The sequence below is a fragment of the Heterodontus francisci genome, chromosome 30 (assembly GCF_036365525.1).
Source record: "Heterodontus francisci isolate sHetFra1 chromosome 30, sHetFra1.hap1, whole genome shotgun sequence".
Lineage (NCBI taxonomy): Eukaryota > Metazoa > Chordata > Chondrichthyes > Heterodontiformes > Heterodontidae > Heterodontus > Heterodontus francisci.
Window position 1 is genome coordinate 28,544,632 of NC_090400.1, and position 19,336 is coordinate 28,563,967.

General features: G+C 39.9%; 1 protein-coding gene across 2 annotated transcripts in view; it reads left to right on the forward strand.

Moving 5' to 3' along the window:
• Positions 1 to 19,315, forward strand: part of tyw1 (tRNA-yW synthesizing protein 1 homolog (S. cerevisiae)) — a 160,324-nt gene extending 141,009 nt beyond the window's left edge. For both annotated transcript variants that reach the window (XM_068010279.1, XM_068010280.1), the window contains 3 exons: positions 1,393 to 1,503; positions 4,231 to 4,398; positions 16,391 to 19,315. In XM_068010279.1, the coding sequence (XP_067866380.1) occupies positions 1,393 to 1,503; positions 4,231 to 4,398; positions 16,391 to 16,609 (498 nt within the window). In that variant the 3' untranslated portion in view covers positions 16,610 to 19,315. The remainder of the gene's footprint in view (positions 1 to 1,392; positions 1,504 to 4,230; positions 4,399 to 16,390) is intronic.
• The last annotated feature ends 21 nt before the right edge of the window (positions 19,316 to 19,336 follow it).

A 19,336-nucleotide genomic window follows, 5' to 3' on the forward strand; every position in this document is an offset into this window, starting at 1 on the left:
GGCAAAGCCAGTATTTGTTGCCCATTCCTAGTTGCCCTTTACACTGAGTGGCTTGCTAGGCCATTTCAAAGGGCAGTTAAGAGTCAACCAGATCACTATGGGTCTGGAGTCATATGTAGGCAGACCAGGTAAGGGCAGCAGATTTCCGTCCCTCAAGGACATTAGCAAACCACAAGGGTTTTTATGACAATCAGATAGTTTCATGGCACCATTACTGAAAATAGCTTTCAATTGCAGAATTTTATTAATTAATTGAATTTAAATTCCACCAGCTACAATGGTAAGATTTGAACCCCTGTCCCCAGGCCATTAGCTGGGCCTCTGAATTACTAGTCCAGTAACATTACCACTACCCCACCATCTCCCCTTTAAGATTGAGTTACATGGTGGCGAATTGATATTATGATTGAAAATGATTATTTGTTTTGAGAGAAACTTATTTTCAACTGTTCTAATCAAACTTCACCAATCTGTCACTTTTAAATATATGAAGGAAAAATTTTTAAAGCAAAATTTAGGGAGAAAAAAATCTGTTTTAGAATGCTGTCCAGTTGCACTAGTTCATGGCAGATTTTGAATTTGGTAATATGCAAATGTGTTTGAGCCGAAACTGGAGCAGGAGGAAATGCCCAAAGTGGAAACTCTAACCCCCAGTGTATTGTATGCACTACTTAAAATTATTATGCTTTCCTTTGCCCTATTTTGATGATGATAAACAGTGATTTTACTTCATAGCCAAATAAGTAAAGTTGCATATTTATTACATTGCAGAGTTTTTTTAAAGGTGTTTTAGGCTTTGCCTTCTGTGGTTCTGCCCATTTTTCCATGAAATCTATAATCTTGGAGGTTTTAGTAATAATAAACTCAAGCTGAGAATGCAGAAGTCCTACCAGTTAATCACTTGATTCTGAATTTGATAATCACACTGCCCAGGATCGAAAGCCCTTTGGCATTTGGACTTGCTTGTTTCAGTGAAGCGAGTATGGTAGTTGGTTTGCTAGATGGGACATCCTACAAAACTGAAGAGTTCTGTCTCAGAGCATGGGAGTCTGAACAGATGGGCCATCACACTGCACCTGCACAGAGCATACTTTTACCAAGGTTCACCTAATAGTGTAGACACAGATTTATTTGACACTGTAGGGTATTACAAAAACAAATTCTCGAGAGTGAGCCATGAAATAGAGAAGAAATATTTCATGTTATAAAAATTATTTGAAAATCATTGATACTGTGGTCAGCAAATGAGCAGCTTAACACTGAGTCTATTCAGGCCTCGCTGAAAATGCAGGTAGTAACAGAGCAATTTGTTTAGTATTATATTCAACTGCTGATAGATTCTGGTAGAAATAACTGTGCATTCAATTATACTCTTCATCTGTTCTCTTGCAGAAGCAACGCACGGTATATAGACTGACTCTGGTAAAGGCCTGGAATGTGGATGAACTTCGATCTTATGCTGACCTGATTGAGATTGGGAAACCTGACTTCATTGAGGTTAAAGTAAGTCAGAATATTAGCATGATGGCAGAAAAGTATTACCATGTGGCACTGCTGCATGACGTTTAATTTTTTTTAAAGTAAAAGTGTTAAAGGGCATGTTTATTCTCTCTGGTAGAATACTGGTCAAAATACTTTCATATTTGGGTGAGTGAGCTCTGTGTCTCGTCAAAGAACATGAACTTCTTCCCTCCTCCTTTACCAGCTTCAGGTTTGATTTGGCGCCAGCAGAATGTTCCACCCAGGCACACGGGAATGCCTTCTTGTTTCTCTGGTTAAAGATTATGTTTCAGTTTAGAAAAAGTATGCTCCCAGGGAAGAGCTCGCACTCTAACTCAAATTAATGGTAGTAGAATACAATATTAAAAAAATGCAGACGCTGGAAATATGAGCCACAAGCAAGAAATGCTGAAAACAGCATCTATAACCTTTTCTCCATCACCACATTTTGCTGACAGCGCTCCTAGTGTTAAAGACGATGTATCTCTGACTCAACATTAGCAATGCTATGGGAGGTGAATTAGTTCTTTACTATTTAAATAAAGTAATAGGAAGTGTTTACAGTGCTTACAGATTGATACCCTCTGTACACTGTGTGTGCACACAACACACTTGTTACAATCAGATTTTTTGACTTTTAAATTTTTGTATGTGTGAACTGTAAATTCATTAAATGTAGGATAACAGAAAAATGTGAAGGATTTGCACGTCAATACTTAATGATGCGGTTCAGATGAAATTTCAAGCTGTTAATGACTAGTTGGGCTAAATGGCCTATTTCTGTGCTGTCTGTTGTATGTAATTCTATGCAGTGTACATGAACTTGTTGCCCACTATGGTTGAGCATTGCTGACTGCAGTTTTAACAATCAGATTGCCCCTGATATATAATAAAATTATATTCTTAGCAAGCATGCCATCGCTATGGAAAAGTATTATAAATTTAAATTTTATTTTTACTGATGCAGGTTTTGAATTCCCAGTGACTTGAAACGCTGCTCTCTTCAGCTCAATCAAAATTTCCCTGTTGCCCATGTACAATTGTGAAGTCTGGGTGTATCTGAGGGTATAAACTCTACGTGGTAAAGTTTACATCCAAATTGGTTTAATTGACCGGCCTCCTCTGGTCGGTGGGCGGCCATGCCACTTAGTACCCGCCGCTGGTAATGTCCCCCATGGCGGCAGAGAGACGCCAGGCTCCCCTCCCAATGCCTTTCTCTACCATTTACCGAGGCCTCCTGCCTCCCAGCCTGTCTCCAAGGGCTGGTAAAATTCAGCTCCAGTTCTATAGTAATTTATTGTAGACATTAGCAGTATTAATAGCACTTGAAAACAGAGTATCTGTTCAGCCTGATAATCTACATATTACTGATCCCATGCATTTTCCCCCTTTGTTCTCAGTGATATTTTGCTATGGTTGTGAGCGTTATTTCTGTAAACGCTTTCTTCCTGTACCAGATCACATAATCTTATCCCCTGTCATTCTTGTGCTACCAACTAACCACTACAAAATGCAAAATTAACAGTAATGTTGCTGCTGTTTCATATTTGCAGACTAAAGCCGTCGGTGATCAAAACTGTGTGTGCAGGATTCTATTCTGGCTAAAGATTTTAAAGAACCATGAACTAATTTCCTGTCTGCATTCAAGGGCACTTCATGCTAAATACGTAAAGCAATAAGGATGAATGTCAACAAAAAAAATTGATGCTTAAAAAAAAAATTGAGGATCCGCTATATAATTCACATCTTCAGAAAATAACATATCTAGATCAGTTGCCATCTCAATAAATGTGATTCATCAATTTGGAGTCTTGTGAGCTACCTAGTAAAATACAGATACTGGGAAAAGTTACAGGACACTTATTTTATTAAGGGATTCCGATAATGTCAAATGGCTTTTCTGAACTCTAAGATTGGATAATACTATTAGCTCATTAATTGGCACTTTTTATATATTATATAATTCTTACTTGGTCATTGCTTATACAGTTAGATAATTATTTTGCATCAGTTCAAAGTAGTTTCCAGTCCCCATTAATGCAAATGTGGCAGTGTAATTTGGAAATCAGGCCAACAATCTTATTTTTGAATGTGCTTGTTTCTGATTCTTTCCACAGATTGGAAGGGTCTCTTTTATCCTGGCTCTTATTCAATTAACCCCACCCCAATCATGTTCATCCGCATGGCTGTCATGCCCTGTGCATGCCCTTCTTGGCCAATCAGGTATTTGTTCATTGGCTGCTACCAACCTTACATAATTACCTAATGCCCTTCATATTCACCATTGTCTTATTTTCTCCTCATCCCAAGGTTCCAACATCTCATGGTCTCTTATTTACTTGAGAGAGGCTTCTGCATTCCTGCTAGACAGTAGACAGTCTCAGACAGTTTTCAAGGACCTTTAGCTTCAGCTGCAGTGAGCCTGTTACAGGTTGACAAGATTTCCCACAGTCCCTCTACCTTGGCATCTTTTGTAATATGCCCCATTTTTCTACTATACTGTACCACAAAAGTTCTTTGGTAGGGTTAAATGTTTAATAATCTTACATAGGGAAGTACTTGGTGTTTTCGTGCCACCCCTCATGGCATAGCCTGGAAACTCATTTCATGGAGAATTGTTCTGTGGGACAAAGCTTAAATGAAACCCTGATTTAAACAGATGGCTCTGCTGTACAGTGTCAGGTCATGTAAGAAGAATGGTACATTGAAAATATCTTTTTATTTATTTAGGGAGTGACGTATTGTGGTGAAAGCTCAGCAAGTAATTTGACTATGGCTAATGTTCCATGGCATGAGGAGGTTGTATATTTCGTCCAGCAGTTGGCTGACCTTCTGATAGATTATGAAATTGCTTGTGAACATGAACATTCAAACTGCCTCCTCATTGCGCACAAAAAGGTGAGTATCATTTAAGTTTTAGTATTTAATCTGTAAATATCCACAGTTCTGTTACTTTTCAATATGAAATTTCGATTATATCTGTAAACCAGTATTAAATACTTGCACCATAGAAGATATGAAGACTAATAAACCAAGTGATTTTAAATGAATATTATATTACAATATCAGACATCTTCTGGGAGCTTGTTTGATTTTCTATTTTGTAACAATAGTATCCCTGAATTGGATATTTATATCTTTTGCAAATGGGCTTCTACATCTCTTCAAAAGATCAGCAAGGCTAGATAGGAATTGTTAAGATGCTTTATTTTACAGTGCGTAAACTTACAGAGCAACAGTTATGATAGGATTCCTTTAGTTCAAACAATACAGCTGGATTTTGCATGATAATATAAAATAATAAACATGCTATGCTTCTCCACATCAGTGGGTTTTCTTGCTTGGCTTAATCAAATTAATTTGCTTTTTGAACCTAGCAAAATCTTGCTCTTATAGTTTGCAGACCAAGGCTGACTGCTTGTCTTTGTCTTTGTGTTTTGTCACCCTCTGTGCATAGCCTGAAGGGACTTCCCAACACAGTCGGTGTAAGTTGTTAATCAATTGCTGAGATAGTCCAACATATTGATGATTATTTTCAGTGTATGGAGAAGCAACATAAAAGCTTAACCTATAAGTATTTTAATCACCTATCATCTCAGTGTCATCTTTATAACTCGTGTGTATTGTTACAGACAGGGAGGAAATGGTGTGGATGGCTTCCACTGTTCACCTCTCGACTGACCTCAGACAGTGTTTTTAAAGTATTGTTTTAGTCCCTGAGTGTATTAGTGGTCAAATAAACAGAAAAACTGGTTTTCTCGTAGGATTAAAAGAAAGATGAATTATTTATTAAATAATACCAGAAAATATTCGCGACCTCACCCACTCACACATGCACACACACAAGAAGAGATAGAGATTAGAGGATAGCATGTATTATAGTCCAATTGTTGTAAAAAGAGTTCACTTTGAAACTGTCTTGGTTTTCCAGCAGGAATTTTTAACAGTGATGTAGGCCTGGTGTTCCATTTCTTGTTTCGCTGGAGTATTGCAGACTGCTCTGGTTAAGATTCAGTCAAAGTCGGTGCTATGACTGACCGCTCCAGTTAAAGCCCTCGATCAAAATATACGATTCTGATGTGGTGGGAGAAATGCACTGCAAATTCAATCTTGTCGCTCCACAGATCGCCTAACATCATTTAAAACTTTCCAAATTAAAGAAAGACCCAGCCAAATTGTACCATCTATTAACCCCTGAATGAGGCGAACCAAATCAGGTGTCTTTAAATCAACAAATTAACTGTTTAATTAGAAAAACTAAATTCTTAAATACTAGGAAGATATAAACAACATTTAAAATAGAAAAAATTAGGGTCCTTGCAAATTTACAGTCCAGTGTTGCTTGGACTTGCACAGCCGTCCGATGGGGGGAAAAAGGTTCTTCCACTGTAGAATATAGTAGGTATGATCAGTAAGTTCGTGGATGACACGAAAATTGGTGGTGTTGTAAATAGTGAGGAGGAAAGCCTTAGATTACAGGCCGATATAGATGGGCTAGTAAGATGGGCGGAGCAGTGGCAGATGGAGTTTAATCCTGAGAAGTGTGAGGTGATGCACTTTGGGAGGACTAACAAGGCAAGGGAATAAACAATGGATGGTAGGACCCTAGGGAGTACAGAGGGTCAGAGGGACCTTGGGGTGCTTGTCCATAGATCACTGAAGGCAGCAGCACAGGTAGATAAGGTGGTTAGGAAGGCATATGGGATACTTGCCTTTATTAGCCGGGGCATAGAATATAAAAGTAGGGAGGTTATGTTAGAGCTGTATAAAACGCTGGTTAGGCCACAGTTGGAGTACTGTGTACAGTTCTGGTCACCACACTATAGGAAGGATGTTTTATTCTTTCATTGGATGTAGGCGGCGCTGGCTAGGCCAGCATTTATTGCCCATTCCTAATTGCCCTTGAGAAGGTGGTGGCGAGCTGCCTTGTTGAACTGCTGCAATCCATGTGGGGTTGGTACACCCACAGTGCTGTTAGGAAGGGAGTTCCAGGACTTTGACCCAGCGACAGTGAAGGAACGGCAATATATAAAGTCAGGATGGTGTGTGGCTTGGAGGGGAACTTGCAGGTGGTGATGTCCCCATGCATTTTCTGCCCTGGTCGCGGGTTTGAAATTCCATATCCCTGTAATTTCTTTCTCCTTTAAGAACTTATCCAGTTCTCTTTTGAAAACTATTATTGAACGATTGCACTGGGGAGGGTGCAGAGGAGATTCACCAGAATGTTGCCTGGGCTGGAGCATTTCAGTTATGAAGAGAGACTGGATAGGCTGGGGTTGTTTTCCTTGGAGCGGAGAAGGCTGAGGGGGGATCTGATTGAGATATACAAAATTATGAGGGGCATTGATAGGATAGATAAGGAACTTTTTCTCTTAGCAGAGGGGTCAGTAACCAGGGGAATAGACTTAAGGTAAGGGGCAGGAGGTTTAGAGGGGAGTTGAGGAAAAAATGTTTTCACCCAGAGAGTGGTTGGAATCTGGAACACACTGCCTGAAGGAGTGATAGAGGCAGGAACCCTCACAACATTTAAGAAGTATTTAGATGAGCACTTGAAATGCCATAGCATGCAAGGCTACAGGCCAAGTGCGGGAAAATGGGATTAGATTGGACGGGTGCTTGATGGTCGGCGCAGGCGCGTTGGGCTGAAGGGCCTGTATCTGTGCTGTAAAACGCTATGACTCTATAACAGTCCGTAATCTAATTCCAGCAGTAGAGTCATAGAGAGATACAGTAAGTGATACTTCCTTCTTCAGCGATGGATTTCAACAATTAACACCTTGCGAACACTTTCAATAGAATAAATCTGACTTTCGAGTTTTTAAGGGATAAAAGATTGTCATAGTCTAACTTCCCTTCCTTCAGTTTAAATTAACAGAGATCTCTGTGTTGGCTTGACCTTTTTTAGAATTTTGAGAGATAATTAAACAGGCTAAAATTCTCTTCCTTCAGTTTAAATGGCTGAGAGCTCTTTTTTCAGGTGCTAACACCACAGCTGTCTGTGTTCAGTCAGAACAAACTGTCTTCAACTAAAAGCCAGTTCAAAATTGAAATGTATAGCTTGATACTCACTCCAAGTGGCTGTATCCATGGTAATGAGAATGCACTCTTTGAATTGCAGTCTCCAAATGGTTGTATCCAATGGCAACCGAAAATGCATTTTCTCTAACTCCTGAGGCTTGCTGGTTCTTAAAGCAGTACTGATACTTTGCAAGCCTTAAAGGTACACTGCATATTCCCGGAAAAAAAACTACTGGATCATGACAGTCGGTGACGAGAATCTATTACAGTTTCACTACAAGGTCACCTTGCAGTCTCTGCCTCTGTGGTTTAAAGATGTTACAGGCAGGGTGGTCTTCTTGGCTGGAATGGATCTCTCAGCTTCCTGGTGGGCTGGCTTTCTGTCTCTCTTTCAGAAAACTCTGAAACCCTCAGAGAACCTTGGTGGTTTCAGTCAGGTGACCATAGATGCTGTCCCTGGTGTGTTCATACAATGTCTTTGAATGTGTGGTCATTGTTATACAATGGAGTTTGAATGTGGCTTATCTTGATAAAATGGTGTTATGTCCCACCTATTACCTTAGCTTTGAATCTGGAGTCTCCCTGTCTGTGAAGGCCTTTGTAAACCCCATTCTTAAAGATAAGAGCCATTTAGCATTGGATGGGCTGTTTAGCGTTTCCTTTCCCAGAACTAGTCCTGACGTGATGATGGGTTTTGTCTCCAACAGTCACTATGTATATTAGCAGTACAGGAGAGGTCACCTGACCTCTTACTCCATCTTGTCTGCAGTAAAAGGTTTTCCATTTTTTGGAGTTTAGTTCATCAGTTCATTTTTACAGTTCATAATAGCTCCAGTTTACTTTAGTTCATAACTGTTCTTTGCATGAGCGTGACAGTATGCACAATGATTTAAAACTCCGCATTGAAAAGTAACTTCTTTTCCAAGATGTTCTGTGTATAAATGGTCAGTGCAATATCCTGAAATGAGAGTGCGCTGTTAAAGGGAGGAGACTTTAATCTGTCTTGATTAAAATATAACTCGCAATGGAGAAGGGACATTCAAACTGACATGCTACACCAGCATTTCCTCAATTCTGTGCCACTTTTAACTTCCAAACAAATTCTGATACAGAAGAAATAGACCCATAAAAATGGTACCTGATTTATTAAGTCAAGTATACGCATTTCTCTTACTGCTTGTTTGACTCCAAATCTGAAAATATAAGTCACTCTGGGCCCCAGTCTAAAGGACAGTTAGTTGCAGAAAATACACAAGGCTAGCAATATGAAGATCGGATATCGAGGTCATTGCTGTGGATTATGTGGGATGATACAATAGAATCCAGAGTGCATACCAGTGTTACTATTTCTTGCAACCATTTAGGTCTACAGCCTATCTTGATGTTGTGGGCATCAGGCTTGGCTGTTTTCTATTAACATTCATTTTTCATTGCAGTACAGCATCAGGTTAAATAGAATATTGATATCTGCACTGCAGTCCTCTAATGTAATTGTACTGCAGAAATCAAATGATGCAGAAACCAGTGGTATTACATGAGGTAATAATTCATAAACATCATGAAATGCAGCATTAAACAGATTGGTCAATGTGTTACTGTGAAGGAATGTATTGAAATGCATGGATATTTGATATTTCTAGATTGTAGGTAGCCACTTTCAATGCATGTCATGAGTTCACAAATCTGATACAGACTAACATTTCATCCCATATCCAGACTCAAATCTAAGCATGTGGAAAATCTGCTGGTTTGAGTTCGGTGCTTTTTCCACCATGGATTTATTATGTGAAACAGCAAAAAATATATGCAACAGGCAGAATTCAAAAATATTGGGTTTTCTTTAAGCTAAGTATAATGCATTTCTCATAGCTTTGTATGCAGGAATTACTGGGAATAGTAATGCTTTATGAGATTGGGGTTAAGGTACTTGATTGGAATAAAGCAGAGAAATTTTACCATGAATTTGGCTAATGATGAGAATCGGTCCCAATTCACAACTATAGTATCAATGCTCCATTGTTTCTTTTGGCGCTGATCTAAATTTATGCCCTCTAGTTGCTGATTCACTGATCAGTGTAAATAGTTTTTTTCCCAATTTGCAATATCAAATTTCCTTGTAATTTTGAATGCCTCTATTATATCTTCTAACCTTCTCTGTTCTAATTTCTTCTGTCTCTCCTCATACCTACCAAAGCTTCTCATCCCTTATGTCACTTCAGTAAATTTTCTATGCACCTTCTGCACTGATGTTACAAGCAAGGCCAGCATTTATTGCCCATCCCTAGTTGCCCTTGAGAAAATGATGTTGGACATTCTTCTTGAACCACTGTAATTGTAGTCCATCTGCTGATGGCCCTGTAACAATAACTTTAGTTGGGCAGTTGCAGGATTTTGACCCAGGGCCAAAGAAGGAATAACAATGTATGGGCAAATCAGGGTGGTGTGTGACTTGGAACAGGACTTGGAGGTGAACAACCTATCCTCTAATTTTTTTGTAGTGCACGGCTAATTTGTTTCAGTGTGTGGATGCTTAGATTTTTTTTACACGGCAACTTAAAGGACCCGACTTGTTCGGAAACCTTTGGGTCACACAGCTTAGAGGGAACTTTGAAGGTGATGGTGTTCCCATACACCTGCTGCCCTTGTTCTTCTAGCTGGTGGAGGTTTCAGGTTTGGGAAATGCTGCCAAAGAAGCCTTAGAGACTTCTTGCTGTGCATTCTGTAGTTAGTACACACTGCAAGCATGGTACGCTGCTAGTGGAGGGAGCAAATGTTAAAGCTAGTGGATAGGGTGTAAATCAAGCAGTCCACTTGGTCCTGGATGGCTTTGAGCTTCTGAATGTTATTGTAGTTGCACCCATCCAGGCAAGTAAAGAATATTCCCTCGTTCTCCTGATTTGTGCCTTGTAGGTGGTGGCGAAGCTGCAGCGAGTCAGGAACTCTGAGGTAAAGGCAGGCCCGTGTCTGCAAATGAGCCCGACCCAAGCCCAACAGAACCACATCCGACCCGAGTCTGACGCGGCCCGAATCCTTTCATTTTTTTCTGCACCTGACCCAACAACCAGAATATAATAAACTTTATTGAAGAGGTTTTGCTCTACCTTGGAAGGAATCGCTCACTTCAGACGAGTGCATTGTGTTTCCCACCTTAATGTCCTGGCTGTCACTGTGTCCGACCCGAGCCTGAATGCCAGACCCGGAAGAGCGACCCGACCCGAACCCGACACATGTCGTCGGGTCCCGTCGGGTTCGGGTCGGGTAGTTATGCTGTCCTCTGAGGCACTTTCCGAGTATTAGTTTATCATGTGTTATGGCCTCCAGAAGCTTATCCATTACCTATATTAGGCTAACAGGTCTATTGTTGAAGGTTTTATCCCTTCCGCCCTTCCTGCACAGCATTGCTCTATGGCACAGTTTCCATATCCAAGATGTTTTGAACAATTGTGGTCCAAACCTCTACTTTCTCCTCTCTGACTTTTCCCTATCTGATTTCCCTGATATTTCTAGGATGCATGCTGTCAGTGTCTTTCTAATTTGAATTTTACCAGCCTGTTCCAAATTATTTTCGAATCTATAGGGATCCTGTGCAAATGCTTCATTTCTACCTATAGTATCCTTTGATTGCGATTATCATAGTCTCTCATAGATTAAGTCTAAGTTTCATTTAGTAGTTTCAACATTGCTTTATTGTCCCCCTTCCCATTACTTAAATAGTTTTGAATTTCTCTGTGGAGCAGGAGGCAACCTTCAGAGGCCAGGGAGCATGAGGAGTAGTTTTGAATTGTTTGACTATTGCTGCAAGAGATTGAGCAACAATGAGTGCTTTGATTGGATTGCAAAACAGCCAGATTAACACATTTTGTTAATCAAAGGTTGTGGGAATTTGAGCTTTGTTAGTTACAATTTCTCTCATATTCTTTTCCACTCAAAGTAATTTTTGTAATTAGATTAAAAAGTGGCTTTCACAAACAGTGGAGATGAAGATATAAACAACATTTAAAATAGAAAAGATTAGAGTCCTTGCAAATTTACAGTCCAGTGTTGCTTGGACTTGCACAGCCGTCCGATGGGGGGAAAAAGATTCTTCCACTGTAGAATATAGTAGGTATGATCAGTAAGTTCGCGGATGACACGAAAATTGGTGGTGTCGTAAATAGTGAGGAGGAAAGCCTTAGATTATAGGACGATCTAGATGGGCTGCTAAGAGGGGCGGAGCAGTGGCAGATGGAGTTTAATCCTGAGAAGTGTGAGGTGATGCACTTTGGGAGGACTAACAGCGGATGGTAGGACCCTAGGGAGTACAGAGGGTCAGAGGGACCTTGGGGTGCTTGTCCATAGATCACTGAAGGCAGCAGCACAGGTAGATAAGGTGGTTAGGAAGGCAAATGGAATACTTGCCTTTATTAGCTGGGGCATAGAATATAAAAGCAGGGAGGTTATGTTAGAGCTGTATAAAATGCTGGTTAGGCCACAGCTGGAGTACTGTGTACAGTTCTGGTCACCACACTATAGGACGGACATGATTGCACTGGAGAGGGTGCATAGGAGATTCACCAGGATGTTGCCTGGGCTGGAGCATTTCAGTTATGAAGAGAGACTGGATAGGCTGGGGTTGTTTTTCTTGGAGCGGAGAAGGCTGAGAGGGGACCTGATTGAGGTATACAAAATTATGAGGGGCATTGATCGGATAGATAGGAAGGAACTTTTTCACTTAGCAGAGGGGTCAGTAACCAGGGGGCATAGATTTAAGGTAAGGGGGAGGAGGTTTAGAGGGGAGTTGAGGAAAAATGTTTTCACCCAGAGGGTGGTTGGAATCTGGAACACACTGCCTGAAGGAGTGGTAGAGGCACGACCCCTCACAACATTTAAGAAGTATTTAGATGAGCACTTGAAACGCCATAGCATACAAGACTATGGGCCAAGTGCAGGAAAATGGAATTAGATTGGATGGGTGCTTGATGGTCAGCGCAGGCGCGTTGGGCCGAATGGCCTGTTTCTGTGCTGTAAAACTCTATGATCAGCTTCTGACTTGGATGGCTGAGACAGGCATGTGTGTTTTTTTAATATTCTCAGGATGTGGGCATTGCTGGCAAGGCCAGCATTTACTGCTTATCCCTAATTGCCCTTCAGAGGGTGTAGTGAGACATCTTGAACTGCTGCAGGTCTTGTGGTATAGTACACTCAGAATGCTTTTGTGGAGGGTGTTCCAGGATTTTGACCCAACGACAGTAACAGTGAAGGACTGGCAATAAATTTCCAAGTCAGGATGGTGTGTGGCTTGGAGAAGAACTTGCAGTTGGTGGTTTTCCCATGCATCTGCTGCCCTTGTTCTTCTGTGTGATCGGGTTTTTGGATTTGGAAGGTGCTCTTGAAGGAGCCTTGGCAAGTTGCTGAGCTGCATCTTGTACACGGTACACACTGCTACCACTGTATGCCAGTGGTGGATGGGATGCCAGTTAAGTGGGCTGCTTTGTTCTGGATTGTGTTGAGGAATGTACGAAGGGGAGGACTTTTTAAAAAAGGGGACAATAAACACTTTGTTTTTAGGAACCTGAAATGCATCTGATTTATTGCCCATCCCTAGTTGCCCTTGAGAAAATGATGTTGGGCATTCTTCTTGAACCACAGTAATCGTAGTCTATCTGCTGATGGCCCTGTGACAATAACTTTAGTTGGGCAGTTCCAGGATTTTGACCCAGGGACAAAGAAGGAATAACAATATATGTTCAAATCAGGATGGTGTGTGTCTTGGAGCAGGTCTTGGAGCTGATCAGCCTACCCTCTAATTTTGACTATTGGGTTTACATCTATTTGTAATACATTGAATATTCTTCTGTATGTGAACACTTTGTTAACTTTTTTCTGTTACACATTCCACGTCTCCACTATAAATGTAAATTGTCTATTCCTGTTTTGCTGTAATTACATCTGTCTGTGGAGATGCTGTAGTGCCATTAATAGCAGGAGGTTGTATGTATCGTGTCAAGTTTACATGGACAGTTACCATTATAAACATGGACATAGACATTTTTAATAGAACTAAAGACAGAATATATATAACTTTTAGAATTGGGACTGAACCATGCCTGTACAACCTAGTTCAATTTATCCCCATCCTTTAACCTCACTTCACCTGAAGAACCCCACTCCACTTAATCTTGACTCACTGGGGGCAGCTTTGATTTTGGGTGGAAATTGATGCCCGATGTGCATTTCTCTCGATTTTCATTGACATCATTATCGATATTGCCCTTCTTATGCTATCGCCTAAAGTCAAGAGTAGCCCCACCATGTGCAGTGCTTCAAGTAATCAACGAATTAAAAAACATATTTGGAAACTGACGGGGTCCTGCAACATTCAGAGAATTAAGATGATGCAGTCCGTTGGAATTGTGACAGATGTTTGAACAGTCAGTTCACAGCTGTGCCTTGAGGCTGGGAGAGCAATAATATTTAATGCAGTTAACAAATTCCTTAATGGATAGATGTAATGGTGTTGACAATTATTTTTGATAGTCAGAAAGATTTAATTAAGCTGCATACCTCTCATTAGATTGCCTTTCTTCAAAGACAATAAAATTGAATTCCTTATTTAATGAGCTACTCCCTTGATAAATGCTGATGGATGACATACTTATTGAGGTGGAGTAAAGGCATGAGAAAAGATATCTATTAGGGCTTATGATCTGTAGAATATAAAACTATACAAGATGAAATATGTACCGTACCTAAAGTAGAAGTAGCAGCACTTGAAAGAATATTAATTCGCATTGGCAGGTGTATCTTGGCAAACAGCAAAAAGACCAGCACACTTTCCTGCTCCATTGATCTCATTCTGATCATGTTTGATGGTGCAGCATTCATAACATTTGTCCTGAGATGACACTGCAAAATGGAAAGGTGGTGAATTCCTGATGAGGTGACACATACAAAACAAATGGGATTCATATTATTATGATTATGACAGGTGAGCTCGCAGACAATAACTCAAAGGAGCAAAATAAATAAAAATAAATTAAAATACAACATATTATTCCCTACTTACTGTCCTCTCCGTGACGATTCCGGATGATAGAGTCATAGAGTCGTACAGCATAGAAACAGGCCCTTCGGCCCACCACGTCCATGCTGACCATAATGCTTATCTATACTAATCCCACCTGCCTGCATTAATTCCATATCCCTCTATGCCTTGCTCATTCATTACTTGTCCAGATGCCTCTTAAATGTCGCTACTGTTCCTGCCTCCACCACCTCCTCAGGCAGCTCATCAGATACCCACTATTCTTTGTGTGAAAAATTTACCCCTTTGATCCGCTTTAAACCTCCTCCCTCTCACCTTAAATCTATGCCCTCTAGTTTTAGTCACCCCTACCATGGGAAACAGACTCTGGCCATCGGCCCTATCTATGCCTCTCATAATTTTATATACCTCTATCATGTCCCCTCTCAGCCTCCTTCGCTCCAGGGAAAACAGACCCAGCTTATCCAATCTCTCTTTATAACTCAAGCCCTCCAAACCAGGCAACATCCTTGTGAATCTTTTCTGCACCCTCTCTAGCTTAATCACATCCTTCCTGTAGTTCGGCGACCAGAACTGCACACAGCACTCCAACTGCAGCCTAACCAACGTTATGTACAACTGTAACATGACGTCCCAACTCTTGTACTCAATGCCTCGGCCGATGAAGGCAAGCATGCCATACGCCTTCTTCACCCTGTCTACCTGTGTTGCCACCTTCAGGGAACCATGCAGCTGCACCCCAAGGTCTCTCTGCTCAACACTCCCCAGGGTCCTGCCATTCACTGTATATGTCCTTTCAAATGACCTCCAGTACTTTCCCTGCAATGGAAGTTAGGTTGATCAACCTGTAATTTCTTGTGTTGTCTTTGTACCCCATTTTACAGATTGGTGTCACATTTCTTTTCCACCTGTCCTCTGGCACATTCCCTATTTCCAAGGATACCCAAAATATGCTTGCTTGAACGCATTCAATTTCATTAGCTACTTCATTAAGTTCTCAGGAGCTCCATTCCAGAGACTTGAGCACACAATCTAGGCAGAAGTTCCCAAACAAAATTTGCTGTGCCCCATTTAGGATATTCATATCTTTCTAAGAAACAATATTTTTTATATACCTGAGAGCTAGATGTGGTCCTGGCACATTGATCATTGATGTTTTGATACTATGCACTAATAATCTCCAGGATTTGAGAGACAAAAACCATGTTTCCTCTTGGTCTCCTGATAACCTCGTCACAGCACCCAGTTTGAAAATCTCTGCTGACACTTCAGTACTGTACTGTTGAAGATGCCATCTTTTGGGTAAGAAGTTAAACCATGGCCCCAACTGCCCTCTCATATAGACTTAAAAGCTCTGTGATACTGTGTGTCCTAGCCAATATTTATCCCTCAACCTACATCACTAAAGCAGATAATCTGGATGTGTATCTCATTGCCTTTTGTCAGACTTTGCTGTGTGCAAATTGACTGCTGCTTTGCCTACATTACAACATACCAAAAAGCACTTAATTGGCGGTAATGTACTTTGGGACATCTTCAGGATATGTAAAACATTCTAGAAATGCAAGGTCTTATTTCTTTATCATGTCCAGAAGCAGATTTTCTTACCTATTACTCAAATTATCTCCCTTAATAATGGTGTTTGATCCTCACTTACTTCGCTTATTTGATAAAGTTTTAGACCTAATGCCAGTTCGTGACCTGGTGGCATATCACAAATTCCAGTCATTAGTCAATATCACTTACTTTGAGCCACAACACGTTGAAATGCAGGTTTATTGAACAGTTATTCAATCTCTTTTTCATTTGAATAGTTGTATTACTAAAGTTTTCTGTTCCTTATTTTAGTTCAAAGTGGATGGAGAATGGTGGACTTGGATAAATTATGACCACTTTCAGCACCTCATCAAAGATTATGAGGAGAACAATGGCACCAAGATATTCTCTGCAGAAGATTACATGGCAAAGACACCACCCTGGGCACTCTTTGGAGCTAAGCAGAGGGGTTTTGATCCTGTTGATACTCGCTTCCAAAGGAAAAAAAATAAGGACATCTCAGGTTGCTAAAATTATTCAGTTGGAATCGTGCATGGTGCCACAGGAATTCAAAAGACACTGCACAGTTTGTATTGGTCTTTAGAGCAGCTATGTATTAGAGTTGTAATGGATTTTAGATTGAGTGTAAATTGAAGGAATTTACCAAAATACGCACATGCAGAATAGGAAACTACATACATCACCATTAGATGATGCAGTGTATCCTTACCCCAAAGAGCTGTCAATTGACAAAGATACATGATAATTTAATCAGCATAACTATCTAAACCTTGTGTATGTTACTGTCATTGTTTTCATTTTATTCTGTTCAGTTTTCCTGTTTAATTGTCAGTTACCCACAAAATTATCTTCATCTGAATTAGACGACAGTCCCTGTTGTTTATTTCTCTACAGCCACCGCCAACACAGCTCTGCAGTCTAACTTGAGTGAGTTAGTTAGTTAGAGATCAGAATCAGAGGGACAATATCTGATTTTCCTCTTCTATAATGTGATGCAAAGCTGAGGACAGGATCATATTTGACAGTGGCAGATTTGCATGTCAGGCAATACTGAATCTTGAATCTGTGGAGTACTCATGCTGGTGTAATGCAACATGTTCTTTGATTTCCTCCCTCCCCTACATCAGTCTGAAGGATTGGAAAGTGAGGTACAGAATTTTCCACGGCTACTGTGCTTCCGCTTATATAGCTGACATTAAGGTGCAGACTTTGCAGCTCAAAATAAGCCTAGAATTTGAAAAGTACTCCAATGCTTAAACCAGAATTTTGAACATGTCCACTTGTAAAGTCAATTTTCGGTGTTGGAATTTTCTTCATCTTTGTCAGCGACAGTTAATAATGATTTGAGTTGTTGTCCATTGTTTTAACATAACTTGTTCCTTTATTTCCTAATTAAATTTTAAACTGTTTATAATTGATTGTAACAACTTGTATACAGAATGTGATAAATTTTGTGACTCAAATTTCTAAACTTTTTTTATATTGCTTAAGATGGTAAATCGTCGATCAAATGATATTCATAGAATCCTACAGCATAGAAGGAGGGCATTCAGTCTATTGTGTCTGCTGGCTCTTTGTAAGGGTTATCTAATTAATCTCTCTCACCTGCTTTTTGCCCAAGGCCCTGCATTTTTTTTCTTTTCACTTGTATATCCAGTTCCCTGTTGTAGCTGATCCTCCGTTAATTATCAATACAGTGCATAGCGACCTATAAGTTTGTGCCCGACCACCTTGGAGTACCCATATACAGAGTCTGTGAGGCCATTGGAGACGCTGTGTGAGCAATGCAGAATGTGGGCTGTTTACACATCACCAGTTGGTTTATTTAAGTTTATGGCTGCTTTAGAGTTTTGTTGCCCCTCCCTATTGGTTAGGACACACTTCTGTTTTTGTTCTGTGCCCAGTTTCACCAGGCAAATAGCTATTTCACAGAACAGTCCCAAAATTATACTCACTTTGACAAAAAACAAAATTCAATTTTCATATCACTGTAGCCACATAATATAACATTTGTTTTTATTATTTGAATTTAGTGCCCTTTGCATATGTTGTGATGCAATAACTATTTTTCTGTAACCGTTGCAAGTATCCTGGAAGGTCCCCCATTGCTGCATTTAACCCTCTACTGCAATACAAAATGTCTAGAAACCGCTGCAAATACTGGAAATATAAAATAAAGCAAAGTGCTGAAAGTACAGAGCATCTATAAAGAGAAAAGAAAGGTCAACACTCCAGGAGAGGACTCTTTGAATGATAATATGCAAATTTAGGCAGCAGCCTGCAGTATAAGCACATATTTACCAGGGAATGGAAGGAATTCCTGCATTCTATGCAATGCTATTGGTTTCATACTGATTGCCAGATGTGCAATTCTGTTGACAGTTGTACCATTCAAACCCCTTAAAATATTACTGTTCATAACATAACTAACATCATTTTGTTTATTTCTGATTTTCTAGTGAGTTAAATATAGATATTTTTGAACAGCAAGTGCAGACAATATCCTTGAGGAAAGTGGCTGAGAGGAGTTATACTGAGTCAGACAGTGTGGAGTGACTGAATAATTATTTATGATTGAAACTTATCAACATTTAGCCCTGGGTTAATATGATTAAGCATCTCCACTAAATTCAGCATATCTCTTGTAATTGGGCTCTGTAATTCCTCACAGCCAGAGCTCCTAACGATATCACTAATGCTCATCTTGTGTGTGAGAGAATTCTTAAGGTGCAAAAAGTATCAATGTTCAGAGAGCATCTGTAAAGTAAATTAGGGAAAATGTTAATTTATTTAGAATGGAATGCAATATACAACATGCAATGTATTTTCCCATGACAACCTAAAATCACTATGATATTTCAGCTATAACATATTTTTGTTTCTTCAGTAACATGTTTGCATTAGGTAGGAACCTAATTGAGATATAAAAGAGTCATATTTCAGGGGAAAAAAGTAAAAGAGGCTAGAATTAATTCCGTGTAAGCAAAGTCTTTAAGAGATCACGTAAGCGCAGTCACCTTCACAGCAGCCTGGTTCAGTTTCCCTGCTCTGAACAACCACTCATTCGGTCTGTAATAAAATTAAAGTAGTCCTGGTGGTATATTGACTGATACATCAGCAAGCTATTTATTAGATGGTCAGTGGTATGAGAATTATTATTTACTTATTTTAAATTTTAATCTGTAGAAGATTTCAATAAAATGAATGCTTATTAAATAGTGTGTCTGAATTGCGGAA